The 20,776-nt window shown below is 39.4% G+C and overlaps 1 protein-coding gene across 1 annotated transcript in view; it reads right to left on the reverse strand.

Annotated features, from left to right (window-relative positions):
* The window catches only part of LOC149277979 (rho guanine nucleotide exchange factor 40-like), a 46,207-nt gene extending 38,977 nt beyond the window's left edge, over window positions 1–7,230 (reverse strand). Inside the window, exons 1-2 of the mRNA XM_089502474.1 lie at window positions 7,180–7,230; window positions 5,314–5,476 (exon numbers count right to left, since the gene is read on the reverse strand). Of these exons, the coding sequence (XP_089358600.1) occupies window positions 5,314–5,476; window positions 7,180–7,230 (214 nt within the window). The remainder of the gene's footprint in view (window positions 1–5,313; window positions 5,477–7,179) is intronic.
* Between the last annotated feature and the right edge of the window lie 13,546 nt (window positions 7,231–20,776).

Genomic DNA, 20,776 nt, shown 5'->3' on the forward strand with positions numbered 1-20,776 from the left:
CTTTCTGCATTTTATTGACTTTTTTTCTAACCATTTTTGATCATCCTCTCCGTATTAAAACAGCATACCGGTATTTGACCGGTTAAAATGTTTTTTTCCTATATCATGGGGAGACTGTAAGTATGTTTAATGCATATAATGAACCACAAATACCAAGACAAATGCTTTCCATTGACAGTTGTCCATATTCAATTCAGCAGAATGTAATTTATAAAAGTTAAATGCCATCGGCAACCAGAAAACTGTAAATACAGTGTCTGCTAACACTGGACGTGAGAGTAGTTGAGGGACGGTATAATTTCATATAATGACCATCATTATCTGTGGTTTTTAGATGTGCACAGGGCTTTGAAAGCACCAACAGTCAATCAAGACTACTGGTAGTGGTGTCATTATTATTATTATTATACTTTATTTATAAATTGCTGACAGATTCCGCAGCGCTGTACAAAGATGAAAATGTTACAGATAACGAAAAGTAAAATACAGCAATTGACATACAGATACAAGAGGAATGGAGAGCCCTGTTCCCGCAGGAATTTATAATCTAGGAGAGAAACAGGAGGTGTCATGATTTTTTGATACAGTGGATAAATGTCTGTAAAAAAAATATTTGGAAAACTTGCATTAATGATGCATAGATTAAATATGGTCTCAAATCGCTTGCTGTCCCATCAATGACTGGCAAACCGGGACAGTTGGAAGGCATGCACAAGCTGAGCCTATTCTAGTGGTGACTGAAATGTGTTGGTTGCTGTCAGATGTTCACTCATTATAAAGCTCCTCATCTATAGAGTTGCCATTCATCTATCTCTTCTCCTGCCAGCGTTCTTTCAATACACCAGTTCCATGAGGTGATGACCAGACCACACAGGTTGCCTAGGCCATTTATCACATCATTGCCTCTGATTCCCCCTGAACTTTGAATGCAAAGAGCGCATTTGAGAAACTCTCTGAAAAAAAATGAATGCTTACATTTTCCTCAAAGTCTAAAATACTATTAGGAAAAGTAAGAAAAATGAATATACTTGATGTTGGCCTAGTCAGCATCTCAGTTATGAAGAGGTCCCAAAACCTCTTACATACAATGCTCTTTTTATTGTCAACCCGAATCTGCAATATATACATTATTTTAAATAATAGAAGCAAACCTGGGAAACATTCAGGTAACAAATTATTCAAGAAGGATGAAAAGATTGAAGGCCGAGTTCTATAGGCTGCACAAAGTTACCCAGGCCATTATACTAGCTCACCCCAAACCTGCCATATTTCTTAAGTTTTGAATGGAATCACAGATTTTTACTTAAATCATCCTGTAAAATATGCAACACATCAAAAATGGGCAGGATTACCACCAAGCATCTCATCAACATCTGCCTAGTGAACAGTTGACTTGCATGTAAGCAGCTACCATTTCCTTTCAACAGAGTGACTTGTGTAGCTGTACTATGGGAGCAAGCAGATTCTGTTTTTTTTTGCTTCCACCACCATCCGTAGCAAGTCTTCTCTCTGTAGATATAGGCAGTCATTTGGGATAGGACATGGTGTAACTAGGGTCCTCTGCGGCCACTCTATGGTGTCTTGCCTTACCACTCAATGTGCCACGTCAGAATGCATTTCATGGAGATTATATGAGGATCATGTTGTAAACAAGCAGCTGATTGTTTTCAATCACACAGTATATGTCTTGTTATTTTCGACAGTGGGTTTTTTGGGTCATGTTCTGCAGCCTTCTTTTTCACAGGTGAAATAACTTTGTCAATTATTCATCATTCAGCATGACCCCCTACTGTGGTGTGCTTGAGGGGCCACAGGAGCCCAAACAAGTCACACATGAGCTTCCCTCTGCTTAACTCTTGCTTGCTTATACAGAATGTGGCCCTATGTCAGCCAGCCTGCACATCAACAGCTAAATACTTCCATATTGTTGATTTCTTCACAGTTTGTTTTCATGTCCAAGTGATGATGGGTCTGATCACGTGTTTAGCACTGAGGCAGCGGCAACACTTAGAAGTTGGAACATATGTTACATGAAGCTAACAAACACTGTGGTTTCCCCAATCAGCCCATTTACACTATGAAGCACTGTGCCTAGCCAGCACAGCCTCTGTAGCATGCTGTTCCCAGGTGCTACATGTTTGTAATAGGCAGAGCGCCATGATATGACCATCATATCCTACCTCTCAGCAGTAAGGACTGTAGTAATGGAGAATGCAGCTGGGGGTACTTTGGTGGCAGTGGTAGCGGTAGCAGGATCAACTTTAAAAGCCTGGGAACTAGATTATGGCATGGAACCTAACCTATTATGAGTAAACTAAGTGAACCAACAGGGGGTATTTACAATTTGCTTGTACTGAAAACAATATATATACAAACCTAATAAATATAAACCTTTAAAATGCCAACTGACTGTGGGTGAGGGGCTTTTTTGACTGCCTTTATGTATTTACTATGTATATTTACTATGTATTTGTATTATGACCCTGTACCATCCAGGAAAGAATGGATTGATCATATATGATGAGTCTTTTGAGAGTGCTCTTTTCTACAGCAACAGTTTTTGGCCAGCTTTAAAAAAATATCACCCGCACTTGTGTTGTCCAGAATTGCATTTTAAAGTATTTTCACTGCCCTCTGCTGATCAGATTGTACACTGTGAGACATAATAGACTTCAAGCAGTTAAACCCATACCTTCAAATTTGGAAGTGGGTGGTCTGTCGTTTGTGAATTTGAAGTCTCAGCCACAATCTGCTTCAATTAGTGATGCTCTTCAAGATGTTGTTTTGAAGGATCTCTCTGGCTGCCTAAAGAAGAGACAGCCAAATCCTTGCTCCTGTTCTGTGAATGTTTGACCTCTGTGTAAAGCAGAAGCAGCTTAGATACTTCATACTCCCTAGATTTGTTTGCTTCCTAGATTCTAGACAGACACTGCAAAAGGTCTGAATTCCCGACACACCAGATACACACATTATTTAATCTCTGGAACTATTAGTGGAGTAATAAAGTGAATACTCCTTCACGGCTAGTCAAAAAAACTTTTTAAAGCCCCAATACTGTATGTTGTTTAAAAGGATTAAAAGGATTGATATAACTGCCCCTTCCCAAACAACAGATGGAAAGTTGAATCCACACTCAAATGATTCCCAGCATTCCCTTTAATACATTTTGGTTCTATGAGAATTAATGTCTTCCTGTGTACATTTGTCTTGCCTGCTGTGGAGTTGTTCTGGAATATACAATGTACAAATTAGGTACTAAATTGACAGAAATCCCTTTTACCTGTGATTAGATTGCTTTTCAATATATGACATTTTATTTATAGGGTACTAGCAGATGCCATAATACAGTAATAATAAGGGGACAACACAAATTAGTATGAATTAGTATGACATCCTGGTTCAGAAGAAGACTTATCTCATTTTCAAGTTTATTAAATGTTTAATATGCAAGGATAATATGATTGTAGCTAAGATCAAGTAGAGATGTCAGTGGTCTAAAGATATAAAAGCTGGGGAAATAGACGGTCTCTTTAGGAATCCAGGTTGTTAAGTATTAGGAGGATATGTTGTGAGCTTTTCCAAACAATTGAGCTTTAGTGACTTTTTAAAGCTAGAGGAGAGCTAGGGGAGAGTCTGACAAAATTGCTTTAGAAGTTCCAAAGAATAGGTGGCTCAAGGGTGAGGCCCTAGAGACGTGAGAGAGAACACGTGATGGCAGCGAAGGATAGAGGAGTTGTTGGCAGAACAAAGAGGCCTGTTAATATTTTTTCAGGGCTCTGCAAGTAAGAGTCAGTTTGGAGACTAAGGGTAGCCAGTAAAGGCTTAAGAGACAAATGCTTAATAGTACGGTTATGGTAATCTGGGTAAGATGTTACACAGTAGTGAATGTTGTATTTCAGTTGTATCATGTGTAATGAAAGGATACATTTGAGACAGAGTAGGAGAATATCTATCACATAGCCCAAGGTTTGCCTCCTTGGTGAAGACAGTAAACCGGGTGAAGGGTTAGATATCGAGATAGATATTTCCTGTAGCGCTCTATAAAGAAAGGTTTACCCAAACTGAAAAAGAGACTCTAGAATAACATTGTGTTTAACATTTTCTCACTGGAGAGATGTCTTTAATGCGTTTATACATGATTTGCAGAAAGAAAAAGGCTGCCTGATATTAATTCATGGCAGTATACTCAATGACTTTGGTGTGTGAGCAGAATACAGCTGTGGCCAGAAATATGTTAAAAACCTTAAACTGCGCAGATAAGGAGGGAAAGAAAAATCAAAGCCCCACGTCTTTCAAGAACAAATAGAAAAATATTTATTTTCTATGTTGTAATTTTTCTGTACTATAAAAACCATTAGACTTCTTGACCCCAAATGCTCTACGTGTATTTTTGAATAGAACATAATAATAAAACCTTTTGATTAGAGCAATCACTTGAAGATGTCAATTGCCTTAAACATAAGACATAACATTTCACTATGTAACCATTATGATTGTATATTTATTTGAGTTTAATACACAAAAGTTTTACATACAATATTTTGAGGGGAAGTGGTCTCATTGGGCAGCACATTTCCAAATAGCTGAGCGGGGGCACACATTTTGAATAAAGAAAATTATTATTTTTGGCAGGATTATGGGCAATACATTATAGCTTCTAGTAAGGTAAATCTAACCTCAATTTTTTGTTCGGTTGTTTAACCATTAACCATTACTACCTTCAGAGTCAATGGGTCGGTTTGGGAGATCAAAGAGCTCCTCTGTAACCGTCCCATTGAGCAGCAGGACATCCGGGGACCTGACTGCTAAGAGGGGATCTGTCGCCCTGGCCTGGGCCTTGACCAAGAAACGTCACTGGCAATTGCTATTTCCACAAAGTGGCTCTTTGGGTAAGTTGGATGTCTGGTCTTGCCCATGTCTCTATCCACCCATACTCTCTCACTACAGTTTGAAATCAATTTGTCTCTACACGCATTGTAATGTTATCCCAAAGCAGTGTCCTTATGAGAATATGTACCGTATATCTCAGGCTGTAAAGCACATCATAGGAGCATTTTACAGCACATGGTACATTGAATGCTTTTCTTATGGGTTTGATCTGCATTCACATTTTTTTGGGAATCTACTTAACAGTTGGAGGGTTTTGGTTTAGCAACTCCTACTTATTTCTCTTCTTTTGACGCTGTTTGTCAGCCTGTCTTTGCCTTTGTTTTTCAGTTTGCTTCTGCCTGTCTCTTTGTCTCTTCCTTTCCCTTTCCCTCTCAGAGTTGCGCTCTCTCTCCCTCTGCCTCTCTGTTTCCCTCTTGCGCTCACGTTCTCTCAGATTGTGGCGTTCCCTCTCCCGCTCTCGATGGTTGGATTGGACTTTGTTTGCACCTATGGCTGCAGCAATAATAACCCCATCTCCATCCACTTTGGCCTGTTGCTGTTTTTTATGCTCTTCATCGGATGCTTCACTGGTCCGACGGGGTGGTCTCTGAGAAAAAAATCATAACAAAGTGTTGTCCGATTAAATTATAGCCTATTGTGCATCATTGCAGATTGTTTGCATTGTTTAAAGGAAATAGACATATAATAAGAAAATTAAGCAATAATACGTTGAGTTTATATAACTTTGATGAAACAGATTTTAAGAAAACTGACATATTGATGACTGATAACCATAATATCACCAGCAATGGGTCCATATACAAACTTTGAAATGTGGTTTGACCACCATAATAATGTGAAATAGTTGTGCTGATTATACCCTTCCGTTGGTTCCAATGGTGATAAAAACACTTTCCAAAGTTTACTTTAGATTTTTTTTATATATATAATTTATCTGACAGTGACAGTTTATAGAGGTTTTCTAGTATTATTATAAAAATGGAAATACATACATTTTCAAATTTCCAAACACATATGAGTGGTGGTAAATATGACATTGTAAGAAATGATATATATATAATGCTAAAAGATGAGTTGGTGCATGCATGTGTTCCTATGCACACTGAAAGCCAAGATCCGTACATTGGGTGTGATGATAAGGATCAGATCTTTTTTTAATACCAAGACAAATTCACAGATTCAAATTTCAGTCCAAGAAGGTAAACATATGAAAGGCAAGCCTGCTGAGGTTGCTCTTTAGTGTGCATAGAAGCATGTCTTCATTGTTTTCCAAGGTCAGAAAACTGTTTACAAAGTTTGCTATGTACCAGATTTTGTAAACCACATGATTTTGCTGCAAAGCATTCTTTCAGCTACATTTAAGAAACATTTCAGTGAAAAGTACCTCTCTTATCACCCAGTGGCTGACTGTGCATGCATGGACGCTCATTTAAATACACACCTTTTTCCCCCATTGTGGTTTGGATTAGAAATTAACCCTTTAGTGCTATGTCTGTGCCATTGGCACAGGGCCTGTAAACAGGCTGAAGTGCTGGTATGAGCAAAGGAGATGGGCTTAGCTGCACTGTAGATGGTGGGGGGAACTCATTTCTGTTCCATTAAATACTATAACAAATGATTCTTCTTTTAAAGTGGACATCCCCCTTTTGTAAATCCTACACTTTAGAATAGTTAATAAACCTAAAGTACGCTACAGACACATTTTCTGTTGCCAGCAGAGATTTTATTTGTCACACTGTTTTCATAATTATTCATCCCCAGCAAATTACATATTGATGAGAAAGTTGGTTGACCCAGCAGAGGGGAAATAATCATGCAACCTTGTAGCATACATCACACAACTCTGATTTGCTTAAGTATTATTACACAGACTTAAGAGCAGAAACCTCACAGACTGGATGTATGATTAAGAAATACATACATTTTGTTACAATAAGAGGATCCCTCTTATCTTTCGAAATCCCTGTTCATATTATTTCTTCTATAAAGTTTTTACTTGACATACACTTCAAAATACTAGCTAGCAAGCAGCATAGTCCCAGGTATAAGATGTAAAGAGGACTTTCCATAAAGGCAAGGAAGCCACTGCAACGTTCATATCTGTGGTGACCTCTCAAATGGCTGCAGTCCTGGGCATATTCTGCAACCCACTCACCCCTGTGGCTTGTGCCTTATGTAGATGGATATCATTTCATTCAGGGATACATGTCTGACATGCTCGGAATTCCTAAATGTAATAACATGAATGTGTAAGCGTTGTATGTTTTAACTCTTTGGTATGTTACTCACCTCTTCATCCTCGGAGTCAGTTTCTGGTCGCAAGCAGCTGCAGCTTGGCATTCTTAAATCCCCTTAAAGATTTTAGCAAAGAATTTCCCTAGATGAAACCGACAGCTGCACAGAAGATTCAACAGGTACTTTGGAAGTGGTACTGAGTAGATTTATCGTCTTCTTCTTGTAGGAATTAAGTATCGCAGACCTGTTTATCCTGCAGATCCTGCCCTGACAAGAGGGTGCTGGGTGTTGCAGGTGGGGTGGAGAGCCCGTCCTGAGGGGAAGAGCGAGATGTACCACAGTTTGCTTGATGATGGAAACACTATTATTTATGCAATCCTGTTAGGTGTACTTTCTTGTTTCTACCTGTATTCTCCTTTTTCCTGAGTCATAAACTTTTCTCTGTGATCATTCCTCACCGATACTTCAAGTGATGAAATGCTTATGTTCTCTAAATAATGGTCTATAATGGTTAATAAGAGAGTGGTATATTTGTCACAAATGCAAAAATAGGAAGAAAAATCCTGTTCTTCCTATATTGCCTCAGAATGTATGAACACTATAAAAATATTATGTAATCTTTACAGTTTTTGATTGGAGTAATTATTTTGCAGCAAAATGGATTTGGAGAACTATGGTCATGTTGGGGTGAGTAGGATATTCATAAATCCTCTCACAGTTTAGATATATAGAAAGATACTTACCAGGATCTTTTCTCTGCCTGCAATAAATCCAAGTATCTGTACTAATCCCAGACTCTATGTATGTGCGGTTTATATGCATTTTCTGTCATTTTAACAGCATTGTATCTGTGGTTAACTTTATCTGCCTTTATTCCAGATCCACTGTGTGGTCTACCTGTAGATGGGGTGCCAACTTAAGTAAGAGCACATTAGATGTTCTGACGTTAACTATAGCTGCTTGGGAAAGCTGGCAGACTAAAATGCAGCGATTCACATGATGCTAAGCTTGCCACAGAAATATAGTCTTCTTTTAGTATTGTGGCTGAGAGTGATGAGTGCAGTAGTTCCATAACAGCTAGAGACCATCCTGACATGTATTTTTAAGTAGCATAGTACCGGTATGTCTTTTCTAACTCCAACTCTTTTGATCATGGAAGATCTCACCTGATCAGTAGTCTAGGAGGCTGTCTTCAGTGTTCTTCTGTGTTCAGTTGTTCTTTTGCACAAGCGGAATCTCCTGTTTTACTGCAATAAGGAAATTTAGAAAGTTAGTGAGGCAGGTCAGCAGATGAAAAGTAGTTTCCTAGTCAGAGGGAGAGGAGGACAGACAGCTCCATAGTTGGAAACATAATGTGCTAATATGATAAGGAAGTTTGTGGAGAGTGAGAGGAGGAGGGAGACACAACGCTTCACTCTTAAAGGACAAGAAGCTGCGAGGGGAGGTGGAGTTACATAATTCTTGCCACAGATTTTAAATCCCACTCTGTAACAGCTTCTTTTTTACTAAAGATGTAGAAACACATTAAATCCCACTCTGTAACAGCTTCTTTTTTACTAAAGATGTAGAAACACATACCGGGATTGGGTGTGATAAAGAACAAGAGTAACAAAGAGTTACAGTGAAAGAAGAGAATGTGACAAGGATGCATCCAGAGAATGAAGTCAAAGGGCAGTGTGTAGGGGCTGCACAGAGGCAGTGTCAATCAGCAGCCCAATGGCACCCCTGGCAATTAGCCTCTCTGTTGCCCCCCACAGGACGTGTCCCTAGGTGCAGAAGAAAAACTTGATCGAGGGGGGAGGGGCACGTGCTGTGATAGAAGTGAGTGGAGTCTCTTATAGAGTGGACAGAGACAGGAGTGAGTGGACAGGGACAGGAGTGAGTAGAGGACAGGCAGGGAGCGGATGGTCCTACACAGTGTAAAAGTGTAAGAAGGAGAAAGAAGAATATGGCAAGTAAATAGTATCCAGGGGTGTATGGCATAGAGAAACCACCACAGAAAAAAGTTTGAGAGATGTGAAAAGGAAGGTAGCATATAGATGTATAGATGTAGAGACAGTGTATCATATTATGAGTGGAGACATACCAGTAATACAGAGGAAGCAGACTTAGAAAGGGGTAATATATATATATATATATATATATATATATATATATATATATATATATATATATATATATATGTTAGTAGAAACCTGTAGAATATAACAAATAAGAAAAAAATATAGCTAATTACTGTTTGTAAGTTCAACAAGACAAACACATACTGTTTAGAGGGTTACAAACATAAACAGCATGATGAGAAGATGAGAAAATGACTGATAAGTGGACTTCTGTAAACTTGCATTGAAGAGAGAAGAGGATCAGGTTTAGCATCCTGTATCCCTCCTCCTCGGCCATCATTTCCTCATATCACAATTAAAGGCTTCTATCCAAGTTTCCAATCGGGTTGGGGGAGGAGAGGTGACGCCGCCTGGGGTGCTGCTATGGAGGATATCCAACTAGTGAACTGGGTGGAATATGAACTGTGGAGAAATGACTAACACAGCATATTTCAACAAGGCGGTTTCCAGTTCACCTTAATAGTAATTTCGCTTAAATCAATGTAACATTTTGGCAGAGAACTCAGATGCTAGTACATGGTGTCATGGGGTGTATGGGCATCTCCCCAACTCACCCTATTTTATTTATTACCTGTATAGCTCATTCTGCTAATAAAGATAACCCATCTATAATACTGCATTGGGCACCCTACACTTTTACATCAGCTGTCTTTACTAGGAATAGAAGCTTGCATCCATGTGCACTAAACCTATGGCTAAAAGAAGTAAAGTTGCCGACAAGACTAGCATAAACTGTGCTAGCTAACAGGGTCCTCTTTAAGCCAGGCCAAAAGCAGTATGTGTCTTGGATCCAGTTACTACACAGGGCCCACAATATTTGACCCTTGCAGGATATGCCTTTTCAGCAAGTGCAGACCCAGTGCTAGCTATGGATACATTTTTAGGCTAATGAGTTAGCCCGTAGTTGTGGCTATCAGGGGACACGTCCAGGACCTGTATCGGGGGTCAGGTTGTCTGGTAATTGGGGAGTGGGCATCCCTTCTCCCTTATTCATTCTTTATGAACAGTCTAATTCTGTTACATAGTATGGATCTGTTTAAGCATAATAAATGTTCTTTATCGTACAGTATAGTTCTGTGATAACAAACTGTTATAAAGAATGATATCAACCGAGTAAAAGATTATTTTAGTTGATGTTCCTGTCATTTTATCAACTTAAGTGAAGTTATACTCAAACAATTTACTTTGTTTCTGGAAGTCTCGTCTGAGCTTACATCCCTTGAGCAAGTGGTTTCATGTCTCACTTCAGGTGGGGCAGTCCCATATGTCTCACTCCCGCTCGATCACAGAGTCCATTTCGTTACCGACTTTGTTAGGTTGTATGTCTAGATGTAGGTTGTCCTTATTAGGTCCCCTTATTCGTATATATTTTACATCAGTCAGACCAAGAACAACAGTCCTCGCTTCCTCGTTCATCTGCTCCAGGGTCAGATATTACAGCTTTACCATCCCTCAAAGCTTGGACTATTTCTAAACTAACAGTAGAGCTAACAGGGAGACTCATCCCCTTTTTGGCCTCAGCCAGAAGGCAGAACTATTTTGTTTGCTGTTTTCCAGACCTTAATCTAGCTCTCTGTGGACATGGCTCAAATAAGGGACATGTTGACAACGCAAATTCTGAGTCCCGGCCTATGGGTGCAGGTCCTTCTTGCCTCCCTCCTCTGCAGGCCCTGTTGCCGGTGTGTGCCCAATCAGGCCCCAGCTATTACTCCAGCTCATTCATTCAGGGAAATCCTAGGAAAATGTTTGTCTATTACTGACCATGATAGGCCTTAACCCACTGGCATATTCAGGGAACTGTTTTTTCCTCTCTATTCCTCAACCAACAACTGAAATCCATAAGGCATTTGTAATACTTGTCCTGCAAGTTAAGTTTGGTATACGTTGTTAATAAATTCATATTTTGCTAACCTGATGATTTATTTTTTGCCCTCTCCTAGGCCTAGGCCTAGTTTTTGCAAACTTCAGACTAAATTTTCCCTCTTTTACCTAAATTTTTGGGGTGTTTGTCTAGGACACCGTTTAAATTAAAGACAGCCCTGCTTAGTAAGGTTTAATTGTCCTTCTCAATGCACGCAAAGTACATGAGTTTTGGCTCCCTCTAGTGCCTGTATGATTTTTTAATTTGCGTTTAATGAGAACAGACTCAGTGTTATCTACCCTTGAAAATTTTGAGTAATTCAGAGGTCTCTGAAGATGTGGTGTTTTCTTTTAACTGTATGTAGCTTGTGTTCTTCACGTGTCAGTAACCTTCTATAAATAACATACCTTATATTTCTGGATCACTTTCATATTTTATATGTATTGAGAAATATCAGTGTAGTTTTGGGAAGTGTTAGTACAGTAGTGTAGATGTGAAAGAAATGAGTACCACGATACAAAATAATATATTTTTGTTAGACTCACATTCCATTTTAAGGCCGAGCTTTTGAGACTATAAACTTCCCTTTATGAAGTCAAATGCTTTACTAACCACATTAGATATGTACTGTACATGGGTTAAGAAAACAGTTTTAGGTGGTCATAATTTATTTTTTCTCAGTGTGGGAAGAACGTGAATGCAAGCGTGATAATCACATTGTTACAAAACAGAACTATATTTATAGGTTTAACCAAACAAAGTGAACCCTGACAAATAAGATGGATGTATAATCTAGTATATAATAGAGGCAACGGCAAATTAATCTGTAATAGTGTGATAGGAATCATATGCCGCTATTTAATCAAGCGTATTTAGTGTTCAAATTAAATTGGAACTGTCTTTATTTTAAATGTTTTTTTCTGTCTTGTGTATTCTTGAAGTTCCTGTCCTGTGCTTTTATTTTGATTCTTTCGGTGGAGTGGTCCTTCTGGGTGAAGTGATGACAACCTGTGGTGCAGTTATTATCTTCACTGTGTCTGTTAATTGAGTGTCCATATAGGTTTATCCTTAGATTAAATTTCTGGCTGGTTTCTCCAAAATGATACTCTGTGTTACATTTACAGCACTGTAACATATACACAACATTTGCAGCGGTACATGGATATGATCCCTTGATGTTGTATGTGGTGGGAAATGTTGTTATTACAGATGAGTTTGCAGCAAGATATTAGTAACCTGGTTGAAGTCCATTTTGGTGTGAAACGTTTTGCGTCCTACCAAGAAGGAACTGTACATACAAGTTATATGGGACACTTGTTTTTATCGATTTTAAAGTAAGCCTTGACACAGAGTGGACAATAAAATTGTATATAATATTTGTTACGTTATGCAGAGCCGGCCCTACAATAGAGCCGAGTGGGGCAATTGCCCCAGGCGGCACTTTTGAAGGGGCGGCACTATGCCGCCCCAAGCGCTTGGTTTTTTTTGAAGCGGAGGAGAGGGGCGCCGAGTGGTTTTCGCTTACCCGCTCGGCGCCCCTCTCTCTCCTCTACGAGCCCTCTAGCTCGGTCTCGGTGCCGGCTTGTAATGCTGAGCGCCGGAAGTGACATCAATTTCCGGTGCTCAGCATTACAAGCCGGCACCGTGGCAGAGCAGGGAGACTCGCCGCAGGACTGTTTAAAGGTAAGTACAAAGGGGGGGGGATAGGGTAGATAATGGCGTCGGCGAAGTTTAAAATGCTGCCCCCCCCGGCGTCGGCAGGGGGGGGGGCGTCATTTTAAAATTCGCCCCAGGCGGCATTAAGTCTTGGGCCGGCCCTGACGTTATGTCTTGCATTTTCTATAGTTTTTCATAATAGTGATATCAAATCACCCAGTGTTGATGCTTATTTTGGAGGAAGTCATACATTTTTTTGTTTTTGTTCTTTCTTTTTACATGTACATGGATTAGTCTGTATAGATAAGTATTTTTCCATACTCTTTATTACTTTTTACTGCGCAACACATTATTTTTTATTACACATGAGCGAATATATGTAAATGTGTGGGGATCATAGGCCAGTTGGAGAGAGCAACAGAGGATTTCCTATGACTGGCCCAATGAGCTTTAAAATCAATGGGGATCTGCACTGTAGCACCACATACGTGGCCTCCTCATGAGGCTCTTAAGCTAAACGCCACAAGGAGACTCTTCAGGAAAGGTGGGCAGGAGCTATACCTCTGATGATGCCTACTCAGCTGCAACCTACCAAACCTCTGAGGACCTCCTCCATTGCGGACCTTCTTCCTATACAGGGCTGATATGTTACATTTTTAGATCGCATGGAAAAAATATTATAGAGGTCAGCTCAGGCTTTACTCTGTAGTACAACTGGCCATGTTTTAAGGGAAATCTCTCCAGCCAGTCCATTAAGAGTTTTGGAACACTAGGAAGGTCAATCACCAAATCGTCCCCTGGTGAAGCACCTTGCTTTTGGTGCTAGATGTCAGTGCCTGAGGCCATTTTCGAGATGTCTCCAGTTGTTGCTGGAGAACCTCTCTCGGGTTCGCCCTTATTAATAAATAATGAAGCTGGTGAGTTGAAACTAACTTTCCAATTCACCTACAAATTCCAGCTTTAGTGAATAAGCCCTTAAAACCTCTTGATCAACATGTTAGGTGGCTGATATTAACCAGCAGTCAGCTAAAATAGTTATTATCAACCAACTGAATTGCCTATAAATTGTGTTATTTGTAACAGATCATATGATAGTTTTTGAATTTATTGTAACAAATAATTTTAAATTACCAGGATCAAAGCTTTGGGTATACATCCTGCGTTAAACATGGTCCACATTACCACCACTGCTAGACGTTTTGTGACACACTTTTTCCAATTTAACCAGGGAACCTCTGGATTGCTAAAGCAGGACATGTTGGGATGTGGTTTTGGATTGAGGGGGGTCAGTTCCAGCCAACAGTATCCGATTTACTTTGTTACCTAGCCTCACACATGTTATCACTATTTTGGGATAGTGAGATCCAAGAGTCACAGCAGTTTACATATGCATGTGTTTGATGTTGCCTTCCAGTGAAAAGGCTGCATCATATTAGTAACCAAACAGTGAGAACCACATGAATGTTCTCTTTAATATGGGTGCACTTCATGGTCTTGAGTATTCATGTATAATCAACTAGTCAAATAGTAAGTGGCGTGTGAGCCTCCATTTCTCTCCTTTAGAAACATTACATGGGCCTTTTACACTCTTGGTTGGTGATTAACCTTTCATAACGACAACCAGCTTCTACACGCTTGAGACACCAGTTGTAACTGTAAGCGTACATCCATTCTGGTGTGCCAGAACGCATAACGCTACTACACCATTGTGTTTTTTATGTTGTTATTTTTTCCTTACATATATACCTCACATACGAACCGCGGGGTGGTGGCATATTGGACTCTGACCAGCACAGACACACTGTGAGTGTATAAATACACCAGATATAATATCATCGGGTCTTAACTACTACACCACCATAGTTTTTCTTTTTATTTTGTATTACAAACCGGTTTACACAAGCGCCCCCTAGTGGACCAAATTTATCTTTCCAACACCAGGAGTGTGTCGTTACGGGTTGCGGCTGGGTATCCGGTAAAAAAGGAAAGTATATACTCTTTTCCCTTGAGACACCCTTTCATACTGTTTTTCATATATCTTTCGTTTCCTTTACTGAACTTAGGGTTAACCAGAAAAACAGTGTCATGCAGCCAGTGCCATGACGCAATTCCTTAATAAGTATTTATCACTACCTTTTCACAGGGAGGTTTCATTTTAAAGTGGGCACATTGGTTGTGTGAGTGACTTATTGAAGTCTAGTTCCTGCTTTGTTATATTAGTAGACATTTTCAACTAAAGTCATACCCAATGGAAGTAAATAAATCTACCAGTGACCCCATTTATGAGGAATCATGATAAAACCTACATAACATACATTACAAATCATCAACATATAACCTGTACCCAATATTATAGAAGCTATGTTGTTAAAGCTGTCACTCCCAATCCTGGAGAACACCTTACTAAATAGTCATGAATACCACCCAAGACATATCTTGCAGTCCTTAGGTATTATACACAAATGGGGCTTAATAATGGGACCTTGCTCTACCTTGGCATGAAGTCCTGCTTGACAGGGTTCTCTGCAGCTTGATCCAAGTGGATCTTATCCCTGTAAAGCTAGCTGTGTGGTCATTCAAAAGCTATCTTGGAATGCAGTGGTTGCAAAGATTAACAACTCTTGACTGCTATACCTTCAGGCAGTCAGTCACACAGCTCACTTGGAGCAGCTCTAGACTTTTAAGGGTCCTGGATAAAAATGTAGGTGCCCCTGTCTGTGATACAAGTCATTAAAGTAATGACAATGATAATTGATCATTAATTAATGGGGGTATTTTACTGCAAAGCAGCTGCTTAAACCTTTAATGTATGGTAGAACTTCTTCTTAGATGACTGGCACTCAGTTTGGATAGGAGGGCAGTGACTCGCATACCCAGGTGAGGTAAATTATTCTTGTTGATGGTGATTTCTCATGAATTAGGATTAGGCCAAATTAGGGATAAGAGTGCTTTCTCTCTTCCTGTTACCCCTTAATGATTCTGCTCCCCTGTGTGAATTACAAAAAATGGGTCTCACTCCTGATACATGCAGACATAGCCACGGCCCTCCACTGAACTCTATACAGCCTAGAGAGATAGGTTATCTACAAGGAGATGATGAAGCATGTTATGAGCACTGTGTTAGATCAATTTCACTCTAAAGTACTATTCATATCTTTAATATAACTTTAGCTTTTATAAGCACATTTTAAGAAAAATTGAATGTTCATGAACCCTGGATACGCAGAATCATTAGTCTGAACAAACTGCATGAAACAAATCTCTCCAAGACACTGAGGTACTTTCCAGGAAGATTAAAATAGCTGACAGTGACAAGATATTAAAATTAAAGAGCAGGGGAAGTGATATACATTGCCATGTTTATTCCAGTTTCAGAATACATGCACACGAGAATCTATAATTCATTAATTGTGAAGACAAGTTTAAATGAAACCATTTTCTAGGAGTAGCCAAAGGAGTAACATTTATACTAAAGGCTTCATGCACCTCCAAGGTAAGGCTATCCGAGGATCTGTAGCAATTTGCTGATCTTAATGCAGTTCCCAATTTATTAGAACAAATTGTAGTCCTACCAAACTTGAGACCCTGGCAAGCACTTTCAATCCTCGTGCAGGCGAAACTTAACAGCGTTGGCCAATCATAACACATAGTTAAGTTTGTGAATCTGAAACTGCAACTTTTCTACTGGCTCCCACTGAATAAAGCCCATTGTGTTTATTATGTTATGTAGCTAAAATTCATTGTAATACAAAACCAAATGAGAAGGAACTGAGCAGCATATTGTCCTCTCATGTTCTCCAGTTGATTCAATTTTTTGTATAACTGGCAATGTAGAGAGCCATTGCATTTTCCACAGCAAGTAATTTATGAAGAAATTATCCCACCAGTGTACAAAACCTATTTTTTGGTGAGTGCTACAGGTGCACTTTGGACCAATTCCACAAGTAAGTGACTGTGCATATCAAAAACCAAAGGGAAGTTACATTATCTCACAAAAGTGAGTATACTCCTCACATTTCTATAAATATTTTATTATATCTTTTCATGTGACAACACTGAAGAAATGACACTCTGCTACAATGCAAAGTAGTGAGTGTACAGCCTGTATAACAGTGTAAATTTGCTGTTCCCTTAAAAATAACTCAACACACAGCCATTAATGCCTAAACCTTGGCAACAAAACTGAGTACACCCCCATGTGGAAATGTCTAAATTGGGCCCAATTAGCCATTTCCCCTCCCCGGTGTCATGTGTTAGTGTTACTAGGTCTCAGGTGTGAATGGGGAGCATGTGTGTTATATTTGGTGTTATCGCTCTCACACTGGTCACTGCAAGTTCAACATGGCGAAGAACTCTCTGAGGATCTGAAAAAAAGAATTGTTGCTCTACATAAAGATTGCCTATGGCTATAAGAAGATTGTCAAGACCCTGAAACTGAGATGCATAATGGTGGGAAAGACCATACAGTGGTTTCACAGGACAGGTTCCACTCAAAACAGGCCTTGCCATGGTCGACCACAGAAGTTGAGTGCATGTATTCAGCGTCAAATCCAGAGGTTGTCTTTGGAAAATAGACGTATGAGTGCTGCCAGCATTGCTGCAGAAGGTTGAAGGGGTGGGGGGTAAGTGTGTCAGTGCTCAGACTATACGCTGCACACTGCATCAAATTGGTCTGCATGGCTGTCATCCCAGAAGGAAGCCTCTTCTAAAGATAATGCACAAGAAAGCCCTTCAGTTTGCTGAAGACAAGCAGACTAAATACATGGATTACTGGAACCATGTCCTGTGGTCCAATGAGACCAAGATAAACGTTTGTGGTTCAGATGGTGTCAAATGTGTGTGGCTGCAACCAGGTGAGGAGTACAAAGACAAGTTTGTCTTGCCTACAGTCAATCATGGTGGTGGGAGTGTCATGGTCTGGGTCTGCACGAGTGCTGCCGGCACTGGGGAGCTACAGTTCATTGAGGGAACCATGAATTCCAACATGTACTTTGACATACTGAAGCAGAGCATGATCCCCTCCCTTCGGAGACTGGGCCAGAGGGCAGAATTCCAACATGATAATGACCCCAAACACACCTCCAAAACGACCACTGCCTTGCTAAAGAAGCTGAGGGTAAAGGCGATGGACTGGCCAAGCATGTCTCCAGAGCAAAACCCTATTGAGCATCTGTGGTAGCATCCTCAAATGGAAGGTGGGGAAGCGCAAGGTCTCTAACATCCACCAGCTCTGTGATATCGTTATGGAGGAGTGGAAGAGGACTTCAGTGGCAACCTGTGAAGCTCTGGTGAACTCCAGGCCCAAACCAGTGCTGGAAAAGAACGGTGGCCACACAAAATATTGACACTTTGGGGCCAATTTGGACATTTCTACTTAGGGGTGTACTCACTTTTGTTGCTAAGGTTTAGACAGTAATGGCTGTGTGTTGTTATTTTTAAGGGAGTGTAAGCAAATTTACACTGTTATACAGGCAGTATACTCACTACTTTACATTGTAGCAGTGTCATTTCTTCAGTGTTGTCACATGAAAATATATAAAATATTTACAAACATGTGAGGGGTGTACTCACTTTTGTGAGATACTGCATATGCAAAACAATAATACTTCTCTTGTATAGCCCCATAAAGGATCAGTGTCTATAAATTTATTAAAAAAAAAGAAAAAACTAAACTAAAGGCAAACACGCACTGTGTACTGAACAGCTTCTTCAAATGCATGATATGTAGCTCTGCCTTTTCTCTTAAATCTGTTTTCATTTACAATAAATTATGATTGAAAGCCAAATATATATATATATATATAACTGCTGCATGTCCCTCTAATGATCTGAGGCATATCACATTTCATGGTGTCATGTGGCAGCATGAGGAGGTTGAAGTGATGGCTGAACAAGCATTGGGTGTGAACGAGACAAGATAGATCATTGAACTCTTCATGTTGTGAATTAGTATGTTTTGTATGTATATAAATATGCTTAACAAAACAGAATAGATGAAAAACATGTCTGTTTAATCAGTTTTATTTTTTTGTCAGGAAAAAATAAAACTAACAAAGAAAAAAATGATGAACAAAATAAGTCTTAACCAGGTAGCTCACATCTACTCTCCTAATTTTCATACTGAATCATGGAGCTGCCATCTGTTATCACAATAAGCCTTTCCCCCTGTCCAAAACATGCAAATTCTGCATCCACTCGGGTGAAGGATACCCTTCGAAATGGATAATCACCGAAATCTACGGTGTAAATCTAGGAAGCAATATAAGAAACTCTAGGGAGAGCTCTACAGGGTGACACATAGTGATCCGCAGTGTTAGGTGGTGTTGAAATGAACCAATATGAACAGTGCTGCACCTGCACAGATATATAATAGTTTGCTATATTATACAGCATTAATGTTTTGGGTTTTTGCTGAAAGTTGATGTGTAGCAGTGCAGGCCCAATATACCTTCCACAAAAGAGTTTACACAGCCCCCTGGCTATTGTAATGATCTTTATTATACAATTCTGTGATGCACACTAAAGAGGGTATCTTCAGCCAGACAAAAAAGACACTCCAAAATTAGCTTTTTTATGGGGGTTAGATGTACTTAAATCTATCACAAAAACATTTTATATCTCTAAATGTATTGCTGTATTAATGCCACTGCATGAAACATACAAGGTTTAATTTGTGTTGAACTTGACATGGAAGCCATACAATACTCATTTTGTCTCTATAAAATCACCTTTTTTCAACATTCTATTAAAAACATTTAGATTTGTCATACTCCTTTCTGAACATAGTGCACCGGCTTAATTTTGACCCACGACAGCACATTTACGTAGGGTTTATCAGCATCTACTTTTGCAAGTGAGGTGATGTAAAGCTACTAAAGGTTATTTTATGCAATCAGGCACATCAATGACAATTAATGTAACTGAAAGCTGCCTGTACTAAGACTATCCATAAAGTTTACAGTAGATTCCCTTTAGCATTCTAGCACCCTGGAATGATTTCATTTGAAATGAGATGAGTCGAGCACAATTGCTTATCGTAAGTTTTAGCTTAGCACAGAATCTTTTATGCATTTAAAATGACCAGTTGTTCACATTAACACAGACTACCTACAGAAAATGCATGAGCGTTTCATGGGTCTAGCATTAAACTTTATCTGTTAAAGCAGGTATGCTATACATTGCACTTTCCTCCAACCATTTTTTTGTGGCAGGGTTTGACAACCTATGATTTAAACCCAATTTAAACTCCCCCCAAAGTATTTAATACAGAAATGAAAGAGTATGTATCACAGGTAAATAAACAAAATGCATAAATAGAGAAGCTTTTCCAGATACACTGTGACAGGGGTAACTACTGTATATCACTATACACGTCCCCAATAAACCACAAACCATTTTCTATATTACCATTTCCCACCCGAAGACCCTTTTTCTACCTTGGGCTTTATTTACATATTTTCACAAATGAAAACCAAGTAAAATGTGGTTAAAATCTTCCCTATGGAAGATGGAAGTTACCCTGAGTGAGTACAGCAGGGAGTATTACTGTGTGTTAAATGGTCTGTTAAATATACTACTGGAAGCTAACAAGGACATTTATAGATAGCAGGTGCAAGGTATCTTCTAGACACAACAGTAGTGACCATCAGATCTGACATCCGCACAATGCTGCTTTGTTTAGTGACCCCAACGTACTATGCACAAAATGAGTATTCCAGTGGTTGGACCATCAATAACTTTCTCAACCCCCCCATAAGTATGTCTTGGCCACACAGGTGATGCAATTCCACATGATGCTTTATATTTATGTGCAAGGAAAAGAGGATGGATAAGCCAGCTAAGATAATAAGAATTACTTATTATTATTATATGACAATGGTGTCACATGTGGGAGCTGTGACGATGAAAGGTTATATAGGAAAAAGGAGGGTTTAAAGTGAATAGAATGGAATTGCCCACTGGCAAACTATTTCTTCCATTGCAAAAGTAGTAAGTAATGATTGGACATATT

Source organism: Sceloporus occidentalis, unplaced genomic scaffold (genome assembly GCF_023333645.1).
Source record: "Sceloporus occidentalis isolate IW3139 unplaced genomic scaffold, rSceOcc1.0.p SCAF_204, whole genome shotgun sequence".
Classification (NCBI taxonomy): Eukaryota; Metazoa; Chordata; class Lepidosauria; order Squamata; family Phrynosomatidae; genus Sceloporus; species Sceloporus occidentalis.